General features: G+C 43.2%; 2 protein-coding genes across 4 annotated transcripts in view; one reads left to right on the plus strand and one right to left on the minus strand.

Annotated features, from left to right (window-relative positions):
* rxfp1 (relaxin family peptide receptor 1) overlaps nt 1-1,994 on the plus strand; it is a 56,944-nt gene extending 54,950 nt beyond the window's left edge. Inside the window, exons 17-18 of the mRNA XM_012834266.3 lie at nt 29-247; nt 1,425-1,994. Of these exons, the coding sequence (XP_012689720.2) occupies nt 29-247; nt 1,425-1,699 (494 nt within the window). The 3' untranslated portion in view covers nt 1,700-1,994. The remainder of the gene's footprint in view (nt 1-28; nt 248-1,424) is intronic.
* A 4,969-nt stretch (nt 1,995-6,963) lies between these two features.
* LOC105906154 lies at nt 6,964-14,871 on the minus strand. 3 transcript variants are annotated; one of them, XM_031568929.2, is made up of 9 exons: nt 14,754-14,871; nt 14,435-14,477; nt 13,072-13,217; nt 12,752-12,887; nt 11,073-11,312; nt 10,473-10,775; nt 9,758-9,909; nt 9,177-9,326; nt 6,964-7,727 (listed from the first exon to the last, which is right to left on the minus strand). In XM_031568929.2, the coding sequence occupies exons 1-9, from the start codon at nt 14,775-14,777 to the stop codon at nt 7,548-7,550; spliced, it is 1,374 nt and encodes a 457-aa protein (XP_031424789.1). In that variant the 5' UTR covers nt 14,778-14,871; the 3' UTR covers nt 6,964-7,547. The 3 variants fall into 3 exon arrangements, with proteins under 3 accessions (XP_031424789.1, XP_012689719.2, XP_031424790.1); XM_012834265.3 differs by lacking the exon at nt 9,177-9,326; XM_031568930.2 differs by lacking the exon at nt 14,435-14,477 and having other exon boundaries at nt 14,754-14,834.

The raw sequence follows: 14,871 nt of genomic DNA on the forward strand, positions 1-14,871 counted from the left end.
TGTGTGTGTTTATTTCCCCTTTGCATAGGCCTGAATCTGGCAGCCTTCCTCATCATTGTGCTCTCATACGGCAGCATGTTCTACAACATACAGAGAACGGGCACGCAGACCACCAAGTACAGCAACCACATCAAGAAGGAGCTGACCATCGCCAAGCGCTTCTTCTCCATCGTCATCACAGACTCCCTCTGCTGGATCCCCATCTTCATCCTCAAGATCTTATCGCTCATGCAGGTTGAGATTCCAGGTAAAACAGGCAGCACTGAACACCAGCATATAGGACCAGCAGGTTAGCTGATTGGGTTAGAGACTCATAGGACTAGGTTAGAACAGTGTCAGATTAGGACCAGATTAGGGCAGATTAGGACCAGAAGAGAGTCAGTTTAGGACCAGAACAAACCAGATTAGGACCAAAACAGATCTAGACAAGATCTGATATCTGCATTATTATGCTTTGAACACCTGGGAAGAGCCTGATCCAAAAGCTCACCGTAATGCACAACACACTGCTGTGTGAGACTCATATCAGGAGACTGGAGTGTTATTACAAATTAAACTTTCCATTACATGGGGGGTTTAGTAAAAGCCTGTGTATACACTGAGAAACTCCTTTATGATCTCTGAAGAATATCAACCAATGGTAAAAAAAGATCAGATACATCCAGACAAGTCAGTGTGTTAGAACTGAAATAACTTTCACAGATTAAGCGTGTGAAAAGTGAAGAAGTGAAGTTTGAATTTTAAACTCATTCACATAAGAGTCCTCTGAAATGTTCTGCCAATAATGAGCGAGTATGAGCTTGTGCTTGGACATTGGAATACATTTCCCACTCTGACAAACTTTGAGCCATTAGGTCAGAGGTTAGATCCTCAGTGACGGGAGGACAGGTAACTCTCAATAACTACAATTCTTCTCTTTCTCTCTCCCCTCCTTTTCTCTCTCCCTCACTCTCTCCTGTGTGTTGTAAATAATAATTTACATCAGGGTCATATGATTTGCACAATCTAGCATGGAGGCATTGTGGTGTGGTGTGGTGTACAGTACTTTAGAGTGCTGTAATCAGTTGAGCACAGCTTTTGCCATAATACGATTAGTTCAACCCCTTCACACATTAAAAACTGGTACTGGTTGCTGAAATGACAAAGTATTTGCTATGACAGCCACAGTCATTTAACATCGTTTTCCTCTCTTTCCCACTTTTCTTTGCTCTTCTCTCTTCTGAACCTTCTCTCCTCTTTTCCTCTCCTTTTTTTGCCTTCTACTTTTCTCATTTTCTCTCCTCTCCCCTCCTCCTTTTTCTCTCCTATTCTCTCCTCTCCTCTCCTCTCCTTTCCCTTCCCCTGATTTCTCTCCTCCCCTCTCCCCTCCCCTCCTCTCCTCTCTTCTCCTCTTCTCTTCTCTTCTCTCTTCCTCTCTCCCTCAGGATCCATCAGTTCGTGGGTGGTGATCTTCATCCTGCCCATCAACAGTGCCCTGAACCCCATCCTGTACACACTGACCACACGGCCCTTTAAGGAGACACTGGTGCAGGTGTGGGCCAACTACAGGCAGCGGCGCCCCCTGCTGGGCAGCCGCCCCGCGCACCTACACCCCTTTACCTGGCTGGAGATCGCACCCCTGCAGGAGGGAAGCCAGGCCACCACGCTCGCTCTCACCTCCCCAGACTTCCAGCCGCACCCCACATCCTGCGCCTCCTGAACCACCTCCCAGCTGCTTCCTACAGCCAGGGCCAATGAGACGTGAGATACTAGTGACCCCACCCCCCCTAAGGGCCAATGAGATGTGAGATACTAGTGGGCACACCCCCCCCCCCCCAAGGGCCAATAAGACGTTAAATGTCATCGCCCCTCACCCCCACCGCCATACAACTATACTACTTATCTCACCTCAAGGACCACCGAGCGTCTGCCAGTCCTTTGCTGTTTACACTGGCTGAGTTCATTAGGCATATGTTGTGTGTTTGTTGACGTTCACATTCCACGCTCACGTTCGGAGACAGGGTATCAAAGCATCTCTACACGAGTGGGGTGAATGATTTTGATGATTGATGCGGATCAGCATTTGATTGACAGGTTTTACCCACTCAGGCATCAACCTAAAGGGACCCAGCACCACCGATTTACTGTATTTATTTTCTTCCTCGAGGGGACGACTGGGAGTTATGTAAGCTTGAAAAGCTTAATTGGGTGTTTTGAAAGACAGCATCAATGATGAGACACACGGCCCTGTGAAATGGAACGAACTGTGCCTCTTAAAAGCTGCCTCAAGACTGGAGCTCAATCAAGCCATTCCACATCCCAGTGGCCATCAGGCTGCCATCTGTCACTGAGATTCTCTGTGGCGTTAGTCAAAGTTCAGTGCGTTACTCAGTGCAATATTCAGTGCGTTTGTGCCACTGAAATGTGCCGGAGGAAAGGCTCCCTTTGTGTGTCTCTCCACATCCATTAATTGACTGATGCCTTCTTTTATGTTTATTGGTGGATCAAAGACACCAGCTGGTTGTCTGATTTTTGCAGTGCTTGATCTGAGAAACCTGCTAAAAAAAAAAAGACAAACAAACAAAACAAAAACAAAAACAGCTGAGTCTGATCCTGATTCGGCCCACATCCACTGGGTCGGTACCAGAACTGGTCTACAGTCAGCTGATATCTGGAAACCAATACACTGTGATAGAGCTTATCTATGCTTGTGTGTGTGTGTGTGTGTGTGTGTGTGTTGGGGGTAACTGAGTCTGTATCTGTCTTTGTGTGTGGGGGATGGGGGGGGGGTGGGGGGGGGGGGTTCAGGGGATGTGACGCTGTGTGTGTGCAGGAGGGTGAGGGTGAGGTTGCTAGTGGTAGGCTTGAGCTAGCTATGGGGATTTGGCATCCACACTTTGTGGTGACTCACAGTGACTCCAACTTGAAAGCAGTTTGGGATAAGAGCACACCGTGGTTTCAGTCATAGAACACACACACACAGAGAGAGAGAGAAGTTTGGGATAAGGACAAACCAGTCATAGTGGGGATATCTGGATAGTGGCGCCTTCTCTTCTCACACTCTCTCTCTCACACACACACACACACACACACACACACACACACACACACAGAGAGAGAAGGACAATTTTAATGTTCTGTAACCCATCCTTTGATGACAGTTCTATTATCTGTGCCATTTTATGATAATTGTTAAAGCCATTAGTGCTGTCGTTAGAAGATCTCTGTCTCATGAACTCTCAAATGCGTCTCTCTTTTACAGGCGTATCCACAACCAAATGTGCTGTTTGCCAATCCACAGTCCTCTTGCACAAAAATATATTGAACCGAAAATATTGACCATCGTTTTTTAAATCTTAATAAGTTGTATATTTAGCAGCACAGTCTTTGTTGTCTTTGCTGGAGAATGATGATTGTTGTTTTTGAAGTTCTCCTTATTTGTGAAGTTTGATGTGAAAATAAGGCTTGAGGGTTTGTTCATGGGGTGACAAATACACTTTATATGCCAGTAATGAACTTACTCTGTCAACACACTGTTTTCAACTGATATCTTCTCAGTCCTTCTGTTCCAATTTGTTTTTGTCTGAAGAAAACCGAACAATACACATTCCCATTTTCGAGACTGATAAGAATTTACCAGATATATGAAAACATATCTTGCAAAGATCAAGATTGTATTTTTTTGCAGTGTGAGTGTATTTCATCCATGCACCTGACATGGACCATGCAGTGAGTTTTTCTTTGATTCAGTGGGTACCCTGTATAGAATAAAAGTCTTTGAAAAGAAATAATGCTTCAGAGTGTCCTGGCTGAGTCTTCTCCCTCGAAGCAGGAGGTGTGTAAATAACTGAGATTCGTAAATAGGGAGGGTCAACCTGTGATTCTGCAGGTCTCAGAAAGTCGAACAACAGAGCATCCTCTGGAAAACACACACCAGACAACAAGTCCTGTTTACTTTAACTTTTCCCCTTCTTTCTGTAGGATAAATATTGAATGAATCATACATGAACTCCAGTGTTTCCCCTACCGTTATATTAGGGGGGCGCCCCGCCCCCCCAACGGCACCCCCCGCCCCCCCTGGAAGGTCAAGTTAATTTTGTTCAATTTTATTTTCTATAAAGCGCCAGATCACAACGGAAGTAATTTAAGGTTACCTTTCCTATAGAACAGGTCTATAGCTTGTTCTTTTATTAAGCAAAATAAATAGCCTTATGTTATTTACATGGTCTACATGGTCGCGCGTTTACAATTATCTGCTCTCTGTATCGCGCATGGCAGTTCCGCCGCGATGCGCACAAACACACACACGTGCGCACACACACAGGTGAGCACGCTCCCACCAGCGGACAGAATTGGGCTTAAGAATCAGTGCACAGCTACGGACACTTTTAAGCTTTAAAAAACTAATATCCAGGCGTTTATGAATCCGGCAGAGATCTTTTCCTAGGTAGGGTCGACAATGAGGCCCAATGAGAATGGCTACAACAGACGTGGAAACAGAACGTACGTACAGAATGTCCGCACCGAAAATTCAGAAATAGATCTGGCTTCCATTTTTTATCATTTTCCGCGAGTTGTGCGTGGCCCTTTTTACATAGACTCTGGTAATAAATCTATGAAATGTAACGAAAATTATTTATTTTGCTGTGAATAATGAAGGAAGCAATAAATCCGATTATTTGCCAAACCCTGTTGCCATGGAGATTTAACGTTACTTTCTGTTTGAAGACAAGGTAGCAGCTAGTGTTGAAGAATGGATGACTTGAAATTGGACGACTTTAAATTAATATGTGAAATTGAACATCAACACCTATACGGATAAAATAAATAAACAAGGATAGCAAAACAGATTGATAAGCAATGAGAACGGCAGAAACACAGGCAGGACGTCAGATGACGAGACAGATCATAGTGACACAGGCTGTTTTTTTTTTTTTTTTCGTCATATGAAGGCTGAGACATTCATAACATTTTATTCAGTCGTACTGGTCCTTTTGTAATGCCAACATGTGCACTTCGTTGTGGATAAGTAAAGCCTATTTTGCTACATTTTTGTAGTCCTGGTAATCTTTTGTTTGGCATATTGGTGAGGTTATTAAGAGGACCATTTCTCAATCGTTTTGTTCTTGATGAATTAATGTTTGTTTATTAATCAATTATTTTCAACAAATAACTCAATTATAATTACAAAGAGGACAATTCATAACTTTTTATCGCAACTTTCACTTGTTTCGCCAATTTCATTGCAACAAAAACCTAAAAATCAAAACTTTCATCGCAACTTTTTGGAAAAGCTCCTGCGAAATCAGGAATTTTAGGCCGCAAATATCTTAAAAATGTTTCTTCCAGAAGCCCAGAAAGATACACCGGTGCAGCGACAAAAGCTGCACACTTTGTGGATAATTGTCATAAAAAGACATGTTCCGATGTTTAGTTGTTATATTGACTGCTGTCATTAAAAGAAACACATGAACACCATGATTCCTTTAAGCGTTTGTGTCGGTGGCCACGCCACGCCGCGCCGCGCACCGTGCAGCGTGCCGCAGCCCCCCCCCCCCCCCCCAAAGCTGTAAACCTATCCCTCAACAGCGACTGGGGTTACTATACAAATATGCACACCACATTCCCACAAGTCGATCGTTATTAGGTGTACATGATTAATATGGCTTCATATTGATCATGATGCATATGGCTTAATATTGATCATGATTCATAAACATGGTGATTTACATGTTCCAGTACAGTGTTTATGAGAACCCTTATCAGGGGATAATGTTACTGCCACCCTTCCTGTGACGTTAATGATTCGATCTGCTGATCTGTCCCTGACATACTATTTTCACATACAGTATACAGTGGGGAAAATAAGTATTTGAACCCCTGCCGATTTCGCAAGTTTGGCCACTTGCAAAGAAATGTGTGATCTATAATTGTAATGGTAGGTGTAGCTTAACAGTGAGAAATAGAATATCAACAAACAAATTCAGAAAACTGCATTTTATAACATTTATGACTTTATTTGTATTTGATGCAGAAAATAAGTATTTGAACCCCCAAGCAAACAGCAAGAATTCTGGCTCCCAATGACCAGTTTTGTGCCCAAGAAGCACACAGATTAGTCCTCATTAGACCTAACAAGGTACACCTGATCTCAAGCGGTATCGGTGATCATCCGAAAGGTGCAGAATAACCCCAGAACTACACAGGGGGAGCTAGTAAATTATCTCAAGGCAGCTGGGACCACAGTCACCAAGAAAACCATTGGCAACACACTACGCCGTAATGGTTTGAAGTACTGCAGCACTCGCAAGGTCCCCCTGCTCAAGGAAGCACATGTACAGGGCCGTCTGAAGTTTGCCAATGAACACATGAATGATTCTAAGGAGGATTGGGAGACAGGATGTGGTCAGATGAGACCAAAATCAAGCTCTTTGGCATCAACTCGACTTGCCGCGTTTGGAGGGGGAAGAATGCTGAATATGACACCATCCCCACCGTCAAGCATGGAGGTGGAAACATTATGCTTTGGGGCTGTGTTTCTGCAAAGGGTACAGGACGACTCCACTGCATCGAGGGGACTATGGATGGGGCCATGTAATGTGGAATATTGAGCTTGAACCGCATTCCCTCATTCCCTCCCATTGAAAACGCAACCTTAAGGATTTGGAGAGGATCTGCAAAGAGGAGTGGACCAAAATCCCTCCTGAGATGTGTGTAAACCTGGTGACCAACTACAAGAAAAGTCTGACGTCTGTGCTTGCCAACAAGGGTTATTCCACCAAGTACTAAGTCATGTTTTGCTAGGGGTTCAAATACTTATTTTCTGCATCAAATGCAAATTAAGTCATAAATGTTATAAAATGCAGTTTTCTGGATTTTTTTGTTGATATTTCTTTGTAAGTGGCCAAACTTGCGAAATCGGCAGGGGTTCAAATACTTATTTTCCCCACTGTATGTCACACAAGAAAGATGATATACACCGAGTTTGAAATGTGTTACATTTCTTCACAAATAATAAAAAACAGCCTGGTAAGGCCTGTTGTACACAAGACTCAAGTTAATACAAAACAACTAAAAAGTGGTGCAGTCACATAGAGTGATATAATTCACCTGTGATGTGTGAAAACAAACACACAGTTAACACAGTAATAATAAACACATCTGTCAAATATAGTACATATTAACCACCCACGGTTATGTGCTCTTTCTGAGGCCATTCGAATGTGTGTATAACACTTGCTATCTGTCATATACCCTTAAAATACAGTGCAATCAGTTGACCGAATAAAATAAATAAAATGTTCAATGAACATGCAGCATTTCCCCTAAGGGTTGGTTTGTGTGTGTGTGTTTGTGTGTGTATGTGTGTTTATGTATTACATATACTGTAAATGCATCCCTGCCGTAAATACAAACATACATTTTTCCCCTGTTGCTAGCACACAGTATATGCAGCTGCTGGCAGACGGACATGGTCCTTGTCGCTATCTGGTCGAGTGTTGGAGGTTCTGGAGTGCAGGAATCTGTATTCCCTGAAGGCAGTCGCTGGGTGAGTCACCGACCTTGCACTAGAGGAAACTGAGCTGCTCCGAGGTGTAGACGGTGGCGGGGAGCACCTCCGTGCTCAGGAAGTCAAGCGAGTCTCCGTTCCCCCTCGTGGGCTGGAAGGCGGGTGCCGCGTCCGATGAGGGTGAAAGGTTGGAGGTGATGGGGTACAGTGGAGTGCCCCCCACCTGCACATCTGGAGCCTGAGGGAGGACGGAGGAAGAACGACAGGAGTTTAAGAGTTGGGGTAAAGGTCAGGTTTGTTGTCATGTTTTTGCCTTCTTCTCTCCAATTTATCACCTCAGTCTGTCAGTGACTGGTGAGCCATTGTCAAAACACCTGTTGCCAGAAGTACAACTGAGTTGAGGCACACACAGATGTCAGAGACACAGTCCAAAGTCAGAGACACTTTGTCTGAGAGGTAAGAAAAGAAAAGCAGCAGTGATATGATCAGGGATTATAAGGTCTCAAGCTGGATGAATGCATTGTCTGTTTGTGTACTTTCACAGTTGATCTAAGGCATCACAGGTTCACTGTACTGATATTCTACTACCTCAGTGAGCAGAGCCTTTCAGAGTCTGTCTCTAAACATCGATTCCTCTTTTTTTAGAGAGGGCATTTTTCACGTAGGACTTTGAACGTTGTTCTGGTGTTCTAGAGGGCAAACAAACACACACCATTGCAAAAATGTTTCCTGATTCTTCCAGCACTACTAGAGACCAGGACATGGTTTCCCTGCTCAAAGAGCCCCGAGCCACTCGGCCCCCTGAGCCACTAGGCCTCCTGAGCCGGCCACTGCTGCGTTCAGATCTCAGCACGAGGTCCACTCCAGCTCGTGTGTGTAAACTATCCATCCTACACACTCCTTCACGCTTCATCCCTCCGCCAACAACGAGATTAGCACAGTCAACACAGGCGTGTGAAGAGCCCTCAAACACATGCCGTGCCTGGAAGCAAGGCTGACGCTTCATATGAAGTACATGTTTTTGTTAGATCTCACACACACGACACACACACACACACACACATTTGTAAAGCCCGAAATAACAGAAACATCACAGTAAAATTACTGCTATGGCGCCTTCCCAAACAAGCATTTCAGTCACGCCACAAGGGCAGATTGAATTATAGGAATCTAGGGTGGACAGGGAGGGAAAAACTAAGAGCCAAAACCGAACCTAATCCAGTACAGAATACTAGCAGGACTAATTACGTGCAATCTGCTCGGTTTACTTCCTGACAGATCAGTAAACATACGGAAGGAAAGACATTAATGGAAATATATCTATACTGCCATCTATTAAAACCATCTTTCCAAATTGACTCACACCAATTACTAAATTGTGATATTAGGTCATATATCTGACCATATATCCAGTATGCAGTGAGAGTGTTTTTAATACATGTACTGCATAGGGAGAATGAAGGTGAAAGAGAGAGAGAGACTATGATAACAGACTCTAATCTTGAATGTGACGGTCATATGCATAAGGGAGACAAAGTGCGGGGCGCATGCCTCAATGCACCAGTCAGTTCCTATAGGAGCGCCAGCTTCATCTCTTTCCCAGATCACCGGCATGAACGGATAAAGACATCTCAGTAATAGGCACAATAGAAAGCGAATAGAAAGTGCCTTTGTGCTGGTTACCTACCTCGTACAGGCCTGAGACGGAGAGAGGCGGTAGAGAGAGAGAAGGTAGAGAGAAAGAAGGTACACCATAAGAAAGCCTGAGAGGATTCTGTGCAGGGGCATCAATTAGGGAACTCCGCGGCACCTCGGAACGACCCTCTGAGTCAGCTACCTGCAAAAGCATACGAGGCAGTATTAATGAGTGACAACCTCTGGTCAGTCATTCTGAAGACATGACAGCTTATTTTCATAATCATCCCAAATATGACTACAGTGGTAACACCGGGGACCGCATTGCCTTTGAGAATAAAGCAGCCCTGTTATGTATGTGTGATAACACACAGCCATGTGGCCTCACACACCAGAAGCTCCTTAGACTTTTCTCTTTGAAAATGTACATGGTCTGCCCTAATACATCATGCGCTGGTGCGTGCATCTGTGACGATCATATGCATAAGGAAGACAAAGTGTGGGGCGCATGCATTAATGCACCAGTCAGTTCCTATAGGAGCGCCAGCTTCATCTCTTTCCCAGATCACCGGCATGAACGGATAATGTAAAAGACACAATAGGAAGCGCTCTGCCCTCGTGCTGGTTACCTACCTCGTACAGGCCTGGGCTTTGCTTGGGGGTGCCGGCTGCTTTAGATGACTGGCTGCACCTCCTACAGCAGCACTTGCATACACAGCAGCATATGACAAGGCAGAGAAAAACAGCAGCCACTATATAATATTTTAAAAAGGATAAAGGGCTTTCTGCAAAGGAAAGGACAACAAAGAGAAGATAATGGAAAGATCAGAAGAATTGCCTTTACTGTGACTTTTGTTCAACATAGTAGAGGACATACTTGATAACACTATTAAATCTCTGTACTGCGTTTCAATATTAGGAGGCTTGCGTATTAGGTAGACATTGGTTCCAAACTTCAAGCATTCTATTGAATTGGAGCTGAGGGTAAAACTGGGACTGGGTCTGAATCCTGCTTCAGAGGAGCCCATGCTATGGCTGCAACCTCTTCTGAGGCCCTCTCTTTTTTATTTTTTATTTCATGCCTTTAATTGATAGATCAGTGAAGAGTGGTACAGGAAGTGAGAGGGAGAAGAGGTGGGGAGTGGACAGGAGAAATGACATCGGGCTGGATTCGAACCCGTGTCCTCCATGGGCGTCAAGCCCGAATGTGGTCGGGGTTACTGTTTGCACCACAGTGCCCCCTGAGGCCCTCTCTTTAATGGCTGGGAGAGCTTGACACCTGACTCTGAAGGAGTCACAGCAGCAGCACTGGAAATCACTGGTACACGTATGAATGACTACACCTCACCTTGACTCTCCAGGGTGGCAATAACGACCAGATGGCCATGCGAGTCTCGGACCTCATAGGTTCCTGCATCGCTTGGTCTCAAGTCTTCGATCCGGACACTAGAACCTGAGGGGTGGTCCTGCAGTGAGACCCGACCGTCAAGATGCAGACTATAGAGCACATCGACGCTCTCAATACCCATCTGGTAAAGCACATGCTCCATGCCGGACTGGTCTGTGAAGCTGATGACTGACTTGGATGTGGGGATGGGGAAGCGGATGATCAGACTCCCCTCTCCTTCAACACTGACTTCCATAGTTTTAGCTGATGAGAGATGGAGAAGTTCATGAAAGAACAGAGAACCTAAAGTAAAGTTAATAAATATAATAACTTAATTCTAGTCTTGTTAAACTACAGTAATATCATACCCTTTTTTCTTTTTCTGGATTTATTCATGATATATTTATGAGCCAAACTATTTAAGGCTCTCTCTCTCTCTATCTCTATCTCTCTCTCTCTCTCTCTCTCTCTCTCTCTCTCTCACTACATCTGTCTCTCTCTTTTTATCCATTCTTTGCCCCTTGACATAATCCCTCCAACTCGTCTTCCCTGTTTGCGTACCAATCACAGTGACGCGTATCTTCCGCAGCTCCACCCCGAGGCGACCTCGTAAGGTGTAGTTGCCCTGTTGGTCTGAGGTGACGACATCTGCAGACCACCGCCTGCTAGTCTGGCCCGGTCTCCACAGTATCTGTGTGTCTGATGGCCCCAGAAGGGGAGAGAACTCCAGCACCATAGCACGTTTCATCGGGAAAATCTCCAACTGGTTTCCGTAGTACACCTCCATTTCCTCAGTGCAGTCTGAAAGAGCGACAACGTAGCGGAAATAAATTATAGAGCTCATAAATAATGTGGTTTTTACACTTTTTTTTCAGTCGCTTTGGTATATTTCTCAAATCATCCTTTTTCAAAACAGTCATTTCCTTTCTTGAAATGAAAATTCGAGAAAAACAGCAGCACTCGATGGATCACCTGCAAAAGCCAGTAACTCTCTCCAAATGCTACGTTTATGTCTCAAAAGTAAATAATTATGTAAAAGAATATGTCAGTGCAATGCAATGCAAGTCCTTTTGTCATAGACAGTGTCAATATAAAGAAGCATATTCCTTTTTGAAACCCCTCCATTTCTCATGAAAACATGACTGAACACATTGATGTCTGCTATAGAGTCACACTGATACTGGACTTTCCCTCATGCTGGCCTGGCTCATCCACTCTGGCTTGGTGGCCTATGAGGTTTTACACAAATGTTTTACCTTTCAACAAATTGAATCACTCCTCATCAATCACATTTAAACAATTACACGTTACGTACATGTTAAATTACAGTTAAACTAGCAAACATTCCAAAACTACCATGTGAAACTAATGAAGCATATATGTTTGACACATAATGACAACTGATACAACTCATTTGCATGTAATGACTTACTAGATGTTTTAGAGTTAGACGATTGCACATAGCCTTTCGCATGAATGTGCAAAAGCCTTTGCAAAATGTTCAAAAGAATGAGAAGTTGCTGTTATGATGTGGAGGTTGAACTAACATTTTTGAGAATTTTTATTCAGACCTGAGAAATGTACCAAAGTGACCAAGAAAAAATGCAATCATTTGATATTATTACCATAATGTAATATTATAAAAATAAGAAATATCTTTTCCAATGCATTAATATTTATGTTTAAAATAATCACCATAACAATGCCAGTGCACCAGCACATGCCATGGTCCAAAATGGGTGTTCTAGTCATGGTTGTGCTGTGGGCAAATGTAACTTTTTAGGCACTGTGTGTGGTGTTGGTCTAGCACCCTGTTCAACCCCTTCACTCATTTTGATGGCAGTGTCCCTGCAGCTGACCAAGATAGCCAGAGAGCCTGTGTAAGATCTTTGTCAGAGCACCTGCAGGCTTCAGGTTGAAGAGCCCATGCCCAAGTCTATTATCTGGCTGACTCATCCTCCACTTCATAGAAAAATTAAATCTACTCTCGTGCCAAGACTGACTGCCATATGTATATGGAGGGATATACAAATTGAATTTAACACTGGATTAAACATCGATACATGGAACAAATAGTCTGCTTTAACTACACCAAAATAACTTTGTGGATATAATCCTGATCTGGGAGCAATAAGTGGAATATTTCAATTTAATCAGATCAGTCCTACTCTATTCTTTTATGTTTATTGTGAAAACAATGAAATATTTAAAACAAACAGAGCAAATCAAATCAGTCTCACCTTTCATTATAAGTTTAAGAAAGTCAGTAGATTTTTTGGAATTATGACGTGACCATGAAAAAATCCCCTGGTCTCTGTCTGTCAACTCCGATATGAAGACCGTTTCATGCTTATACTTATAGTGTGGGTCCAGGGACTGGAAAAGATTTGCATGCACAAACACTGTGTTAGGTTTCTTAGAAAAAATATAGATAGAAAAATAAAGAGAAAGAGAGAGAGAGACAATTAAAGGAGAGAGACATAAAGACATATCCAATTGACCACGATGGTGGGGTGGAGCTCTTTTCTCAACAGTTAGCCTATCTCCCCATATTTCATACCTGAGTCACATTCATCACCATCCGTGTTTTGGCCTCTGGAGTGATGGGTGTGAAATATATGTAAGAGCCGAGAGGGGCACGTGACATGATGTGGTCTGGGATGAAAAACTTCTTCCCAGAGCAGAATTCAAACACCTTCAACCCATCTGAAAATGAGAGTAAGAAAACCAATACCTTACAACGGACTTGATCTGTGAGAGATTATAGAATCTTGGTGAAACTGTGTTGTGATTTTTTTGGGGGGACTGCCCAGTGTTCCGAAAGCCCGATATTCCGAAATCTCAATATTCCGAAAAATAGTCCGAAATATCTTTACTCCGACCAAATTAAACCCTCTGTTCCGAAATGCCATTTTTCCGACCAGTGGTGCCGGATTCATGTTTGTGGTGGGGTGGCAAAAAGTGCGTGTGCAAGGTGAAGAATGCAAGAGTCCAGCTCACCGGCGTGTTTGCTGCAGTCCGTGGGAGGAATTTTCATGTTTTACACATAGGCCTATACAGGGATGCTGGAAGTGCAGGCTCACGAGTTTAATGACTGTTTTGTGACGGCATTGCACCCTCCCCTGGCATAACTTAGAAATATTTGAAGTGGCACAAAACACACACAGCATTTAGTTTGCGCAGCGGAGCGGAGACGCTCACCGGGCTATCACGCATATAACTTTCCTAGGCAATATTTGTTAACTTAGCCTACTCTGGTTTTGAATATAGGGTATCACTCGTGCGAAGGAAATCACCGGTAGATTGTCGCAGGACATTACGCAGATCTTGTCAAGCACTGACAGGCCTATTATTATTATTATTATTATTATTATGATGATGATTATAAACCTAGGCTATTTGGAATGATGCCGGTTTTTTGCTCTGAAAGTTGGCTATCATAAAAGCTTTTTTTTATCATCGCGATGCAAATGCAATGTGTGTATAATAATATTCTGAATTAAAGTTCATGGTTGTGAAATAAATGCATTTATATGTTTATGATTGTGGAATCAATTCATTGGGATGTGCATGTGGGCTATAGGCTAGTGGTTCACGTTGCTGTGCTCACAATTTCGGAACAGCTGTCGGACTAATGATTTTTGTGTTGTCGGGGAAGGCTATACCATAACTTTGGTATCTGGACAAATTAGCATATTTTCGGAATACCGAGTTTTCGGAAGACTGGGCTTTCGGAACATTGACATGGCACCATATTTTTTTAATATATCAAGCAATGTATGATGTTCTGTGGAATATATACCACTGCTTTCTACAAGTAGCAAGGAAATTACTACACAGCCCTAAGCACATAAAATAAATAGAACTAATACAATGCTCAACGGGGGATTCAGCCTACGAGAGGAGAGCTACAGTTTACTGACCGGAAGTGTGAATAGCTCCGATCACAATCCACCACAACATGACCTAAATAGAGAACATAATTGGTGATATATTGTATATGTATTTAAATATGTATTTCAATTACGCAACCATGATAACAGTAGTTTGCTTTGAGACACGGATGGCAATGGAGGCATATTCTTTGCAAATCACGTCATCAAACGTCAAACAACACCACTACAACGTGAATTCTGATGTTACGTAAGACTTAAAGACTAGTTAACATAAGACTAATAACTACATGTGAGAGTAAGGCCTCTCGATTACTTTTACCACAAAGTTAAGTAAAAATGGCCTTACCCGCAATAGTTTGTGTAGTCCCATAACACTTTTCTTACTGTTTTACTTCGGGGGCGGTTCCATAAACTCGGGAGGACATGTGTAAATGTCAACCCTACAGTCTGAAATTAGGTACTGC

Source organism: Clupea harengus, chromosome 6 (genome assembly GCF_900700415.2).
Source record: "Clupea harengus chromosome 6, Ch_v2.0.2, whole genome shotgun sequence".
Lineage (NCBI taxonomy): Eukaryota > Metazoa > Chordata > Actinopteri > Clupeiformes > Clupeidae > Clupea > Clupea harengus.

Coding starts and splice junctions, on each gene's coding strand:
- LOC105906154 (XM_031568929.2), bottom strand. CDS start 14,777: ATGGGACTACACAAACTATTGCGG. Junction 10,776..11,072: donor GATACGCGTCACTGTGATTG/GTACGCAAACAG, acceptor ATCTCTCATCAG/CTAAAACTATGGAAGTCAGT. Junction 9,327..9,757: donor AAAGCCCAGGCCTGTACGAG/GTAGGTAACCAG, acceptor ATGCTTTTGCAG/GTAGCTGACTCAGAGGGTCG.